At 43.5% G+C, this 14877-nt stretch overlaps 1 protein-coding gene across 1 annotated transcript; it reads left to right on the top strand.

Annotated features, from left to right (window-relative positions):
• Positions 1-600: 600 nt before the first annotated feature.
• On the top strand, positions 601-10707 carry LOC136488897 (protein argonaute 1D-like). The gene is made up of 8 exons (XM_066485672.1): positions 601-720; positions 810-975; positions 1064-1185; positions 1273-1410; positions 1604-1702; positions 10151-10258; positions 10303-10380; positions 10495-10707. Exons 1-8 carry the CDS (start codon positions 601-603, stop codon positions 10705-10707), a joined length of 1044 nt encoding a protein of 347 aa, XP_066341769.1.
• The last annotated feature ends 4170 nt before the right edge of the window (positions 10708-14877 follow it).

Here is a 14877-nt window from a genome sequence, read left to right as displayed (position 1 = left end):
ATTACTCATATATTTCCAAGAAACTTATATACCTCTTCACTGTTTGGTTTTGCAGATGTACTTTGATAAAATAGCTGAGCTTACTATGAGTAGATCTGATACATCCCTTTTTAAAGAAGTTTTAGTGAGCTTGGCAAAAGATTCTGGTCTTCATCCTTTGGTTCCTTACTTCATTGCATCAAAATTCAATTCAATTACATTTTTCTGAATAGTATTTTGTATTTTGTAAAAATGTTTATAACCAAATAGTTAAAAATATTGGCTATATCTATATGAGTAAATAGTATGCATAAGTTGTTCTGTTCAGAAAGATGATTTTTTTTAAGATGCCGTCCACTTGATCAATTTCCCTTCACAGCACACTATGACTAGAGTTTTGCTGGGCATTCATGTTCAGATAATTGTTTTTCCAGCTATTGATCCTCCAGTCGAATTTTTGGCTTGTGTTAAAATGCCGTTCAATCAGTAAAACCACTGTATTAATTCCACTGTGTTTTTGCCTAACTATTAGTAGTAGCTTTATACTTTGCTAATAAGACACCTATGTATGTACTATGCTTCAAGATATACCACTTAGTTTCGTTTAGCCTTATCTAGAAAATGGTAAATGGTGGTAGATTGAGGAGCTGGATCTGTGTCAATTTTGCTCGAAACGTGCAAGAGAGCGTTGCTGTTGGATTCTGTCGTGAACTCGCTCGCATGTGCCAAGCCTCGGGAATGGCAAGTATCTCTTAAAACAATTTCTGAAATGATGAGTATCCACTCCATCTACTGGTTTATGGAAGTAACAACATAAGGTGGCTCTGTAGGACTTTGCCTTGGAGACTATTCTTCCGCCTATATATGCACATCCTGATAAAGTGGAGAGAGCTCTGAAAGCCAGGTTCCATGATGCAATGAACATGCTCAGACCACAGCGCAGAGAACTCGATTTGCCTATCGGAATACTTCCTGATAACAACGGTTCTCTTTATGGTACATGCACTTAAAACCCTGTGTGGCTCTTATATTTATTCCTGCTGCCGTGCTCATGATTGGTGTTAATGCTCTGTGTTAGTCTCAGGTGATTTGAAGCGTATCTGTGAAATTGACCTTGGATTAGTTTCACAGTGCTGCTGTGCAAAGCAAGTTTTTAAGATGAACAAACAGATACTGGCAAATCTCGCTCTGAAGATAAATGTCAAGGTTGGTTTTCTATCGACTATGCTTTTGTCTATCTAGCATTTTTTTCAGTTGTCGAGTCCAAAAAGAAAATTTTATTTGTTTTCAAAGGTTGGAGGAAGGAACACAGTGCTGGTTGATGCAGTGTCAAGACGCATTCCTTTGGTGACTGACAGGCCTACCATCATATTTGGTGCTGATGTGACCCATCCTCATCCTGGTGAAGATAGCAGCCCTTCCATTGCTGCTGTAAGTTGAACTACTGGACTCATGTTTTGTGACTGTTCGTGGGATCATACTCTTTCTTCCATATATATATATAAGATTTTACTATTTCGTGGGATCATGTTATATGTGACATGATCAGTTTCATGGCAGCTTACATTTTCTTTAGCGGAAAACATACCAATAAACCAGATAACTGATATTGAAATCTCTGTAGGAGAGGAGGATAGTGAACACACTTAATTTCAATATGTCGGTGCCGACTCCATACTGTTTCACGAGAAGGTTTCTAAAGGCAGCACAATCTGAGAAGAAGGTAAGATACTAATACATACTCATGTTTTTGTGATCAATAAATCATGTAAGCTATAGGTTTGCTGTATAAGTACATAAACCCTGACAAAATCTTTATACTGCTGGACAGCTTGAACTCCTGTCTTTCTTCATGATCGAGCTAAGTCTTATCGAATACGAGATGCTCCAGTTATGCCCGTCTATGCTAGCAGCTGCTGCCATCTACATAGCTCAATACACCATGCTTGCTTGGTCTTTTTGTGATATAGATATATGTTTTGTTATCATAATATGAGTCTGTTTGTTATTATTATGATTCTTGTACTATAGAAGATGTTTAGAAACTTTTGGCTAAACAATCTTATTTGGGCCATAATATTACAATCAAGTTTGCCAAGATGCTTGATCATGTATTTTACTCATCACATGATGATTTAGGGGAGCATGTGTTGGTAATTTGAAAATTTTTGGCGAAAAAATACACTGTAGGGGCGGTTGGTACTGTAGCCACCCCTACAAATCGATTTATAGGGGTGGTCTGGGAACCGCCCCTACAAATGCATGATTTGTAGAGATGGTATGGTAGGAGCGGCTGGCCGAACCGCCCCTACAAATGCCCATTAGCCGCCCCTGAAAATCATATCTGACGTAGTGAATTCAAGCAAATTGCGATCTCACTACTACACAAAGGAGATATCATGCTATCAGCTTAGGATAGTTGAATTGAACTAACCAAGTTATTTAGGTACACCAATAGCGGAACAATATTATACAACATTTTAATGATTGGCCACCTATGGTTTGTCTCCGTACGAACTCGCTCGAAACTTATCGGAGTTAACATGCAACTCATCTTGGAATCGCCCGCATTTCGAGGTCTACTAGCCATTGGTGGAGTGAGTATTGGCTCAAATCAACCGAATCAGAAATACCTGCAAAACAACTTAACAGTAGCACTGTGAGTACATTGCGTACTCGCAGGACATAATTCCAACACATAGATATTTGGTGGATGCAAGGATATTATCAGGCATTTGTACGTTTGCGGAGAAGCAATGGCGTTTATTAAAGGATGACATGCTCATGATTCATTAATAAGCTAGCTAGTGGTGTTATGACAAGTAGTAGCAGATCCAAAGAACAACCAGTTTCATCCTGAAGGACTCGAGGCTTTCAAGTGAATTCTGCAGAGGTGTACAACTATACCTGTCGACAGAATATGCTTGGCAGTCCACCGAGGGGTATCCCGCGATGGTAGATTTGTCGGTGGGGGTGCGCGTAATCAGGAACTGGATGGTGACACAAGGCGCAGAAATAGCGATTTAGACAGGTTCAGGCCGTCTGATCGACGTAATACCCTACGTCCTGTGTCTTTGGTATATTGTATTGAATACATGATGTCGAGTAGAGAACCCCTGCCTCTCCTTATATACTCTAGAGGGGTAGGGTTACAAGTAAAGTATCCTATTTAGTACTATACAATATCTTGCGGTGCACGCCGAGCAGCGCCATGCACGCCTTGATCTTGTGGGCCGGGCCACCTCCGATGGTGCGGCCCATGTCTTGGGGGCCATACCCCACAGCTAGTCCTCGAGCCTGACAGTAGGTGACATAGTCACGTGGTGCCACGGTCAGAAAGTAGAAGACCAGCCGAGCAAGCAGCCAGTCCCTGGGCATAGCCTTGAGATGAGAACATGCACATTCACCGCAAGGTGAAGTGTGCCCACTTAGTCCCCGAGCCTGCTGGAAGATGAAGAATGAATCTTGTAGCAGGGTCAAAGAAAAAGAAAGCTTGCTGACGTCGTCTGACATGCACGTATCAAGACCCTAGACGCGCTGCCCAAGATCAGCACCCTGATCCGAACAGCATGGAGCAGCTTGATAGCACACCGATGAGACATAGCAAGATCCGAGCATCGAGGAGTCCCCAGCGTAGTTGGCAATGACCGAGCACCGAGGAATCCTCGATGAAGCTGGCGAGGTGCGAGCACCGAGGAGTGAGGAGTCCCTAGCGTCGCTGGCGATGACCGAGCACCGAGGAGCGAGGAGTCCTCAGCATTGGCGGCGATGTCCGAGCACCGAGGAGTCCTCGGCGCAGGCGGCGATGTCCGAGCACCAAGGAGCGAAGAGCGAGGAGTCCCCGGCATAGGTGGTGATGTCCGAGCATCGAGGAGCGAGGAGTCCTCAGCGCAGGCGACGATGTCCGAGCACCGAGGAGCGAGGAGTCCCCGGTGTTGCTAGCGATGATCGAGCACCAAGGAGCAAGGAGCGAGGAGTCCCCAGCATTGGCGGCGATGTTCGAGCACCGAGGAGTGAGGAGCGAGGTGTCCTCGGCGTCGCTAGCGATGATCGAGCACCGAGGAGCAAGGAGCGAGGAGTCCCCGGCATAGGTGGCGATGTTCGAGCACCGAGGAGCGAGGAGCGAGGAGTCCCCTATGTAGGCGGCGATGTCCGAGAACTGAGGAGTGAGGAGCGAGGAGTCCCTGGCGTAGGCGGCGATGTCTGAGCACCGAGGAGCGAAGAGTCCCTGGCGTCGCTGGCGATGACCGAGCACCGAGGAGTCCTCGGCGTAGGCGTCGATGTCTGAGCACCAAGGAGTCCTCGGCGAAGCTAGCGATGTTTGAGCACCGAGGAGTCCCCGGCAAAGCTGGCGAGGTCCGAGCACCGAGGAGCGAGGAGTCCCCGGCGTCGCTGGCGATGACCGAGCACCGAGGAGCGAGGAGTCCCCGGTGTCGCTGGCGATGACTGAGCACCGAGGAGCGAGTAGTCCACGGCATCACTGGCGATGACCGAGCACCGAGGAGTCCCCGATATAGGCGGCGATGTCCGAGCATCGAGGAGCGAGGAGTCCTCGGCGTCGCTGGCGATGACCGAGCACCGAGGAGCAAGGAGTCCCCGGTGTCGCTGGCGATAACCGAGCACCGAGGAGCGAGGAGTCCCTGGCGTCGCTGGCGATGATTGAGCACCGAGGAGCAAGGAGCGAGGAGTCCCCGGCGCCGCTAGCGATGACCGAGCATCGAGGAGCAAGGAGTTCCCGGTGTAGGTGGCGAGGTCCGAGCACTGATGTAGCTAACAACATCAGTGCAGTGAAGTGTGCCCACTTAGTCCTCGAGCACGAAGAATCCGAGCGCTGAGGAGTAACCGGCGTAGCTGGCGATGAAGCATGAGCGGCGAACAGTTTGGTCAACTGGTCGGCGGCGAAGTGAGCATTGAGTAGAAGCGACCAACGAACAGTCCGATCAACTGGTCGGCGACGGAGTCCATGAACCAAGCGGTCCGACTAGTTGATCGGTGGAGAAGCCTGAGCACCAGGTGATCCGATCACCTGGACGATGATCCTGCAATACAAACATGTAGAACAGGTAGTACATGATGTAAAAATAGATGAACTCTGGAGAAAAATCAGCAATGACGATAAAATAGCGTATGCAGTTCAGCAATCAGTTGGCGTGAAAATATATTTATGTTTAATATAAACCGCCCGAACAGTTAGTGTGTAGCTGAGTCTCCAGCCCTAGCTAGCCTATAGTCCATAACATCGAGCGCGGAGCCCGTGCATGTGTAGGAGGAACAGGCGTGACCAAGGAGCCGCTGTTGACCACCCATAACACAGAGCGCGGAGCCCGGAGATAGGGCCGTCTCTGGAAGCGTCCGAGCATCAACATGACTGTTCGAGGGTTCGAAAAATAGTTTGGAGAGCAAATATGGAGAAAACAGTTTGGAGAAACATTATGGCGATATACGAAGATCGGAGAATATTTGGAAGAATATTAAAGCATGACTTAGCTTTGGACAGAGCGTCTAGTCGGCGGCGTATGGCGTTGTCTGGTCGGCGTTGATGGCGAGCACCTGGCGGGCGGTGAGTTGTTGGTGAAGACGACCTCAGAGGTGGTTCCGAGATCGGATCTACTGTCGCAGGGGCTAGTGTAGCAGCGATGAATCGTCATCGTGGACCGACATGGATCTCCATGAGATTGACGACGAGAACACGTTGTTGATTTGAGGTCCATCTGGCTCGCCATGGATCAAGCGCACACCCCTACCTGGCGCGCCAACTATCAACAGAATATGCTCGATAGTCCACCGAGGGGTATCCCACGATGGTAGATTTGTCGGTGGGGGTGCGCGTAATCAGGAACCGGATGGTGACACAAGGCGCAGAGACAGCGATTTAGACAGGTTCGGGCCGTCTGATCAACGTAATACCCTACGTCCTGTGTCTTTGGTGTATTGTATTGAATACATGATGTCGAGTAGAGGACCCCTGCCTCTGCTTATATACTCTGGAGGGGCAGGGTTACAAGTAAAGTATCCTATTTGGTATTATACAATATCTTGTGGTGCATGCCGAGTAGCGCCATGCACGCCTTGATCTTGTGGGCTAGGCCACCTCCGATGGTGCGGCCCATGTCATGGGGGACATACACCCACAGTACCCACATGGAAGAATGGGACTAACCACCATACCCATGCGCAAGGGTAATGGTTGCCTCACGTCTCCAACCTTTTCTTAACCCGGCCAGAATATCCACAAAAGGGTTGATAAGTTCCTAGGTAGTGCTACCACCATCTACCCAATGCCACCCTCGTGCCAGTTTTACGGATAGACCGGTCGCAGTTAGTTACTTGGCTTATCGCCCCCATATGCGACATGTGGCCTGTATTTTTGGTTACTTGGACTCACTATCCCAATGAACGGTCCTTAGTAGGTGCTCCACGAGCTACGCCACTTGGGAACCAACACCCATAGTGACCTTACCCCTCGTATAAGTAGAGATTACCAAATTGATCATCAATATAATCATTCAAATTATTGTTGGTCCTTGGTCAAGATTAGGGAAGTAGGTAAATTGTAACCCTCAACATTTTAGTAATTAATTAGCCCTATGTAGCATCCTACACGCGTGAGAATGAGTTCCCTTCTCAAAATCGACTTTTAACAAAGCTAAGCAAATAAGCATTTAAGTGTTTCCATCCTGATTGATTAAGTGAAAGGCTCTCGATGCTAGTTGAGTAGTTCTAAGTTCATGAAGCAATATTAGTTTGGTTATTAATTCATGATCAGATGAAATCCAACTCATAATGCAGCAATAGTAAGCATCCAAAATAGGGCTTATAATAGTGGTGCGCCTGCCTGGTTATGCTGATCGAACAATTCGAAGCCAACGATGATGACTGGTACACGTTCCTCACATGCGTAACGAATCCTAAAAGAAACGAGGAACAAATTGAAGATAATCGGTAGAGAGATAGAGATATAGAGATCGAGACTTGATTTGGAACTTAGGAAGAGATGTCTAACAGGGCTCTACTATTGCACTATTTATAACTAAGCTTGTTCCAGTATTGTTGACCTCTTGTGTAAGTTTTCTAAACAATTACACACCTTATGTTAACTAATGGACCCTCCGCTATAGGTGGCAGACTCTTCGTAGGTTTGGGCTTCGAGGCTACTTGGTTCTGGTTTGACTCTGTTAGGATTGATAGACTCTTCGTCAAAGGTGACGGACACTCCATTACCTTGTGGAATGTTCCAAAGAAAGTTCCGGTGATTTAGGACTTAGGCATTCCTAGGTTTCAAAGGATGGTCTGAGCTAGTTGACGAACACTCCGGTGAAAACAGGGAACTCTCAGTTTTCTAGTTGTCTAGGTTTATAATTCAGTGGACCCTCCATGGGAAGTCACGGACTCTTCGCTGGAAGCTAGGTGCTCTCTAGTTTTCTGATCACTAACCTTATAAATTGATGGACACTCCGCTGGATGCCACGGACTCTCCAGTGGTACACTACAAAAGGTTATAAAGCTCTGTTGGGTAACTTTTGGGACTGATAGACTCTCCGTCAGGTCTGACGGACGCTCTATCAAATGGTCGACATAACCTATGTTCATAGCTTTTCATGGGTTTTCTTGGGTTTCAATCCTAGATGTGCTAAGCGGTGATCCATGCATGTGTAAGAAATTCCTAGGGTAGCTTAGGTGACTTACTAGGCTCAAGATGGTTAAGTTTGAGCTAGGTTTACTAAGTGTAGCTATGGGTTTGGGATTAAACCAAAAACTTGAGGAAATAGAGAATAAATCATGAGATTGAGATTGGGGACTTAGCTCTGAGATTTGAGAGCTTCCATAGCCAAAACTTGAAGATCTAACTTCCTTATGTCCTTGTTCACACATGGAAGAAGGGGAATTAAACTCTCATGAGCTTTCTCTTGCAAAACATTCCCAAAGATTAATAAAAAGAAATCCAAGGGATGCATGGGTGATTGAGCTAGGTGAAGATCTCTTGAACTTACTCTACGTATGATGGAACCACCACCAGCAAGAAATCTTCAATCTTACGTATGATGGAACCACCATGGCATAATATGGCCTCTTGTTTTTGAAGAGAAATCCAAGAAATGAGAGCTATCTTCTTGAGCTCACCATGAATGGAGTTGAGGATGTTGAGGTTGTCGATGAGGTGATGCTGGTGCTTCTCTTCCTCTTCTTCCTTTCCTTCTCTAATCGAATCTCCAATCCTTTCTCTCTCTAGTTCTAGGGTTCATCCTTGTTGTCGAGTTGTAGAGAGAGGGGGAGTTACAAATGAATGAGTGAGTGAGAGAGTGAGTGAGGTGGAGTGGCTTCAGATAATGAATAGCTCATTCTCATGCTAACATGTGTGTCCAAGCTTTACAAATGGAAAACAACTCATTTCCCACTTAACTCCACTTTTCTGTGATTTACCGGATGGTCCGATGGAATTGGCGGAGTCTCTGTTGGTTCTCTGTCTTTGCTGAATTGATTAAGTAGTTGAATGGCTTGGTATTGGAGACCAAGATATCATGTCCTAGGATATCCTCTGGCTTTGTTATGGTGTTGATGATGACAATTAATTGCTTTTTCACTTGAGTAGTAGTTCTTTTCTAACCTGACCATGTCTATTCGGGGATGCTTGCAAGGTTGATTGATGGATTCATAACATTGTATCTTGCTCAAGGCACTAGGGATCTCCACAGGTGAACAAATATCTAGGCTCACAGCTGTCGATAGCAATTTCGCAGAGCTAGGGTAGAGGTTCAAATTGGAACAACATTTTGGGTCGTTACATTAATGGAGCAATATTGAGTTATTAATCATATCTAAATGAAATGCATAACTCATAATGAAACAAGTAAATGCGTATCCAAAATAGGGTTCATAGTAGTGGGGTGCCTGCCTGTTGGAAGAGCAATGTCCCAATAGCTTGGAACATCACTTGATGTCTCTCTGATATCGCATACCTATATATATGCGCATGTATGAGATACTTATGTATGCATGACATTATATGAAGTATGAAAGGAAGAGATGAGAGTGCAACATGAGAGGGGCTTGTGTGGTTAAACTCTTATGAGTGCAAGGTGCAACGATTAAATATGATGCTTGATGAGTACAATGCACAAGAATAAATGACATGACATTATATGTATTGGCATTAGTTGATTATGCCTTTATCACATGTATTAAGTGTTCAAGGTTTTGTGTACATAGGTTGTCAGTTTGGACTACTAGACACTCCATTGGAAAGCACAGACGGTCCGTGGGTATAGGTACTTAGTGAAACTGGACAGCCTTGACTTGACAGACACTCCAGCATAGGGTGCGGACACTCCGCCAAGTCCAGGTAACAACTTGGTAGTCTCGGGTTTCTTGTCTATAAATCACCGGACACTCCGCAGTTATTGGCGGACACTCCATCATGCAAGTCTGTAGCTCTAGGAAGTTAGACTCTCTGATCGTGCTGGCGGAATGTTCTGTCATGGGTGACATATCATCCGTCCAACCAGGTCTGTAGGGTACTTAGTCTTCATAAGTGTCCAGGGATTGGCGGAACGTTCCGTTAGAACTAACAGACCATCCGCCACAATTGGTTGCTCTTGGGTTTTCTAAAGACAAGATTTATAATTCACTAGACGCTCCATGGATCACCGTGCACAATCCGCCAAATTATACCATGCTCTGCCTAAGTGATAACTGGTGGCTTCAATCATGACGGACCCTCCGCCAAGTGCAGCAGACCCTCCGTCAGCTGACTGATAGTGTATTATTCTTGCATCTCAAAATCCAAAACTCAATCTAGAGTGTTTGCAGGTGCATGAGATCGTGTTAGTGTGTTCTCAAGATGCTTAGGAGTCCATCTAAGCAAGGGCATGTGCCCATTGTGCAAAAAGTAAGATATCTCTAGTGTTGGGTTATTATGTGAAGAATAAAAGATATGCTTAAGTGCAATGAGATGATGCACACAAACAAGTCTCCTAGATAGCACATGCTCAAAAGAAACTAACAAAACAAGATTCACAATTTTTTGATAACTAGAGAATAAGTTGTCTATTTATTAAACTAAAAATGCAATATTTTAAGTCTAAATTAAAAATATAATTCTAGTGTCAAATTCATGTTTAAATGATAGAGAATATTTTGTTTAACACAACAAAATTTGTTTCACAATTTTTAGAGTTCAATTGCATTTGCTATGAATTTTAAAAGTTTTGATTGTGCTGCTGCTGTGCCGTGGATTTGTGGATGGTCCGCCAGGAACTACCGAACCCTCCGCCAATCCAAGGTTGCGCTTGTGTTGAATTAACATCGTTGGCTATAATTCAACAGTTGGTCCGCCAAGAACGACAGGCCCTCTTCCAGCTGAGGAACAGCAACAGCGCAAAGATGTCAAGATCGATTCCTGGGGTTTCAGGACTCCAAATCGAGTGAGGTAGGTTCCTATAGCTTTCTAGTGATCCATGAGGAAGTTATTCCAAGTGTTGGATTCAACATGCAGTGAATTACTGTTCTCATTAACAGCATTCAACCATCTGGGCAACCATATGTTTTGCGGGCTGTGGGGAGATCGCACTCACCCATGGTGGTAGTGGCTATGGATGGGAGGTGAAGCTCATGGTGATGACTGGTAGAGATGGGGATGATGGTGGAGAAGGCTTGGGGCTTGCTCACCATGACTTGGGGATCCTCCATGTGCAGCAGCTCACGCCGGTAAGGCTTGGGGAAGGAGATTGAGCTTTGGGAACCTCCATGGCTTGAGGTTGAAGAAGGGGCTTGGGTGCTCCATCTCCTCCAACTCTGGTGAAGTCAATGACGCCGTGGTGATGCAGCAGCTCACCATGTCGCCCTCTGGCAGGGCTGGCTATCCTCCTCCTCCTTCCCTCTTTCTCCTCCTTCTCCTTCTTCTTCCTCTCGTCTCCTCTTTCCTCTCTTTCTCTTCTCTCCTTTCTTCTCTGGTGTGTGCATGTGGGAATGAGGCGGTGGGGGTGGAGAGGGCTGTGGTGTGGGGGTGTTGGTGTGAGAGTAGAGGGCTGACAGGTGGGGCTGGGTACTGTGGTGTGGATAGCACAACATCGTGCATACATGGCCATCTCAACAATTTCAAGGGCCCTTGGGCAAGCAAGACACTAAGGGCCCGACATTCTAATGTTTTAATATGACTATTAATAAGAGATAACTTGCAGCATATATTTAGTTCATAAAAAATGATAGTACATCGAAGAAGCTGAAAGAACGGTAAAATAACTATTATGGATACCTCAAATAAAACTATAGTGCTTCGGTGCTTTTTAAAAAACCGCCTTCGAGCATTTCTTGATGCAAAATCTTCAAGAACAATATCAAGATCAATTTTATCCAAAATATCCTTCTCAATGCTGCACATAGCCAAGTTATTCAATCTTTCTTGTAGCATAGTTGACCTCAAAAAAAATTCAATAGCTTCAATTTGGAGAAGCTTCTTTCGGCTGATGCTACTGTCACAAGAATAGTTAAGAGAATCCGATATGCAATAGAGACATTTAGATAGCAATACGCAGCTTTAACAAAGTGAAGAATCTCATATGCTGACATCAAATTATTTGGCAAAGTTACTTGCAACACCTTCAATTCAAAGAACAAATCATCTAACTCAACATCAGACTTGTCATCATAAAAAGTTTTTACAAAAGTAGTGCAACACTTTAGATTTCCCAAGTTTAATAAGAAACCAAATACTTCTTCAAATTTCTTTAGCTGATCAAATCACCTAGTCAATGAAGCAATTGTGGCATCAACAATAACTATATCGACCCAAGTTCGTTACAGAATAGGCTCTTACTTTGGACCATCAGAGAAAGCACCCTATCAAGCTCCTATGGAGATCCCTGGTGATTTGAGCAAAATCGATCGTTGCGAATCCCCCAATTCACCCTGTAACAGAACCGTCCAATTTATAAGAGCAAAAGTATAATAGCAATCACCGAAGCGATCAAACTATCATACTTGAGCCCATATAAACCTGCTAGTCTGATGAAATCACGAAGGATCTCAAACCAACCAACATACAACCCAAAATCATACATGATTCAACATAACAAGTCACATGTTACATCACAGTTCACAAATAGTTCACAAGTATCTCATATACATCAGAGTTCACATAGTTATTACAAACCAAGTTCAAATAGCGAAAGCAAAGTAGTTTGACATCAACCTCACACTTAGTTCAAATACATGCCAGTACCACGGTCATTTTCACCAAAAGCAGAATAGAGAGGATATCTTAGGAATACCATGCCCCATGGTTTAGTCCTGATCCACGGCAGGATGAAGGCAGTTCTTATAGTACCCATGATACATCATATCATCTACAACAAGATAGAATAAACCCTTCGTACTCAGCTAGACTTACCCATCATAAACCAGAAAAAATATGACACAAAGGAGTATGCAAGGCTCTATCAGTGGAGTTTGCTTGACAATATTTTGCATGAAATCTTAAGCAACATAACTTGGAGATTTAATATCTTTAACATCAAATTGAATACCTATTCAATTAAGCATATCTAGATTAGCACCTATACTAGAGTAATCACTTGATTAAGCTAAGAAGCATTAGTAACCATATCCAGTGTATTAATTTGAGCATCATCATAACCATCAAGTTCCATCAATTACTGCTACGTTGCCGCTGCTCAGTCAAGCTCTCACTATCCGAGAGAGATGGCAACTCGAATTGATTCTAACTAGTTAGGGAGTTATTCCTAACAGAAACCTATACTTCCCCATCGGGGTCGCATTGGGTCACCTTTGGTATAATTTAGGTATAGTCATAGGTTCGAGCAGCGTCGCACCCCTAGGGATACTACTAGTCTACCAGGAAGTTCAGGCCTAGCCTACCTTTGGACTCATGTCACTGGCTCCCCGCACATCCTTACTTCTTCTAGTGTGCGCACTTTCACTTACCGGGTCTCGGCCTAAGTTGAGGTACTCGGCTTCGCGGTCGGAACGACTTATCCGGCCAACTAAGTGCTATTCATGCGTTCAACATGACATGAGGACGTACAGCGAATCAGTCCTTAACCAACACAGACAGAGATAAATAGGCACCAAGACCTCTATGCCTTGTTGCTTCTATATCAAATCCCACCCGGTCCCCTTTTTATTTATCAAGACATGGTTATTTCCATGATAGCAATTATAGACAACCGTGACTAGATATCTACCTATATCTCACAGGTGATAGGAAATCACTCGACTTCTACCGGACTAAATATGGCTAAGCATATATTCGATCCTAGACCTACATAGGATTCAAGATATATTTGTCTGGACCAGGAAAGTATATGCAGCAAGTGGTTCCAATCAACCCTTAGTACTTAATGCATCAAATAAGAGGACTCAAGTTGATATTTAGAAAACATAGGAGGCTTAGAATGCTCTGGGGCTTACCTTTCAGAAACAAGGAAGGTTGGTGGTTAGGACACTTAGAAAGATATTCCACATTGACTCCTCCTTTAGCCTGAACCTCCTGCTCCTCCTGATGCTCGGGTTCGAACTCGAGTAGCGTCACTCCTTTCGAGGAAACTATTGCATGCATATGCACAAATGAGTATCATGAATGCATAAGAGATAAGATGACATGATAAATTGTATACGCATGAGCATGGTCATCCGCAAGATGTATGATAAGTTTAACATTCATTTACCAAGTAGATGTATAACTTTCTTCTAGTTGATCTTTACTGAGTAGGTGCATATCTCTTTTATAGTACAAGAAACATACACTCACCAAGTTCTAGTAACCTAAGGTAAAGTTGTTCATCATCAGTAAGAGGCTTAGAACCTGCAGCTAACAACTAATCTCAATTAGCCTAAGCATCTGCACAAAGCATCACATAGAATAAACAATTACAATTTGACTTAGTCATTTCCTGGACTGTAAACAACAGCTACTTTTTTGGCCATATCAGGAGCTCTACTCAACCAAATACTATGATCTTGGACTTTATTCAAAGCTTATAAAACTGCCTACAACTTTTTTATAGTCATATCAAGATGATTCAACAGCTATCAAGGTCAAACAAAGCAATTTCCCAGATCTGTCCAGAAATTCTAGAGAATAAGCATTTCTGGAGACCAACTTCCAACAGATGTAACTCTCAAACCATTTAGCCTATTGCCATGAAACTTTGACACAAGCAATATAAGTAAGTTATATACAACTTTGTTATTGACAAGATTCACAGCAAACATCATTTTACCCATGTAATTTACTTAACAACAGAAACTGTCCAAAACAGTCACTAAAATTGAATTATAGAGCAATTAATATTTCACTGCGTACAAGCAATTAAATTTGGGCACAACCAATGGTACCAATAGTTCATCGACATCTTATACCCTTTAGAAAACATAATGGTCAAGCCCAACTAATTTATTTAAATGCCTTTATTAATTTATTTGGACACTAAGGTGAAATAAGGAACATATATCAAAATGCACAGTAAATTCTTAGAAAATTATAGTATCCTACATATGATCCCAAAAGTATACTGTACAAATTTCATGTCATTTGAATAAGTATAGCCATCTCTACAAAAATAACAAGTTGCATAGGCTTATTTTAGCAAAAATAGTTTAGCCTAGTGAAAAGTGTCAAACAAGAGTTTTCATATTTTTCTTACTTTCATCCTAGCACCCTAACACTGTGTAAAAATTTGCATGATCATAAGTTATGTATTTTTACCCTATTTAATTTCACCAGAAATTAGCAATTAATTAAGATTAAATAGGAAGACCATATTTCAAGTTTGCTTAATGTAGGTTTAGTATTTTTCTTAGCTAGAGCATGTCAACACAAGATCAGCAAAATTGGTATCACAATTTTATCACTTTCCTAGCTCAAGTTATGCATTTTATAAG

This window comes from Miscanthus floridulus, chromosome 10 (genome assembly GCF_019320115.1).
Source record: "Miscanthus floridulus cultivar M001 chromosome 10, ASM1932011v1, whole genome shotgun sequence".
NCBI classification, from domain to species: domain Eukaryota; kingdom Viridiplantae; phylum Streptophyta; class Magnoliopsida; order Poales; family Poaceae; genus Miscanthus; species Miscanthus floridulus.
Note: the sequence above shows the minus strand (reverse complement) of the source record. Positions and strands in the feature narration are given on the sequence as shown.

Coding starts and splice junctions, on each gene's coding strand:
- LOC136488897 (XM_066485672.1), top strand. CDS start 601: ATGGTAAATGGTGGTAGATTGAGGAGCTGGATCTGTGTCAATTTTGCT. Junction 721..809: donor TGTGCCAAGCCTCGGGAATG/GCAAGTATCTCT, acceptor GTGGCTCTGTAG/GACTTTGCCTTGGAGACTAT. Junction 1,703..10,150: donor CAGCACAATCTGAGAAGAAG/GTAAGATACTAA, acceptor CACAATTTTTAG/AGTTCAATTGCATTTGCTAT.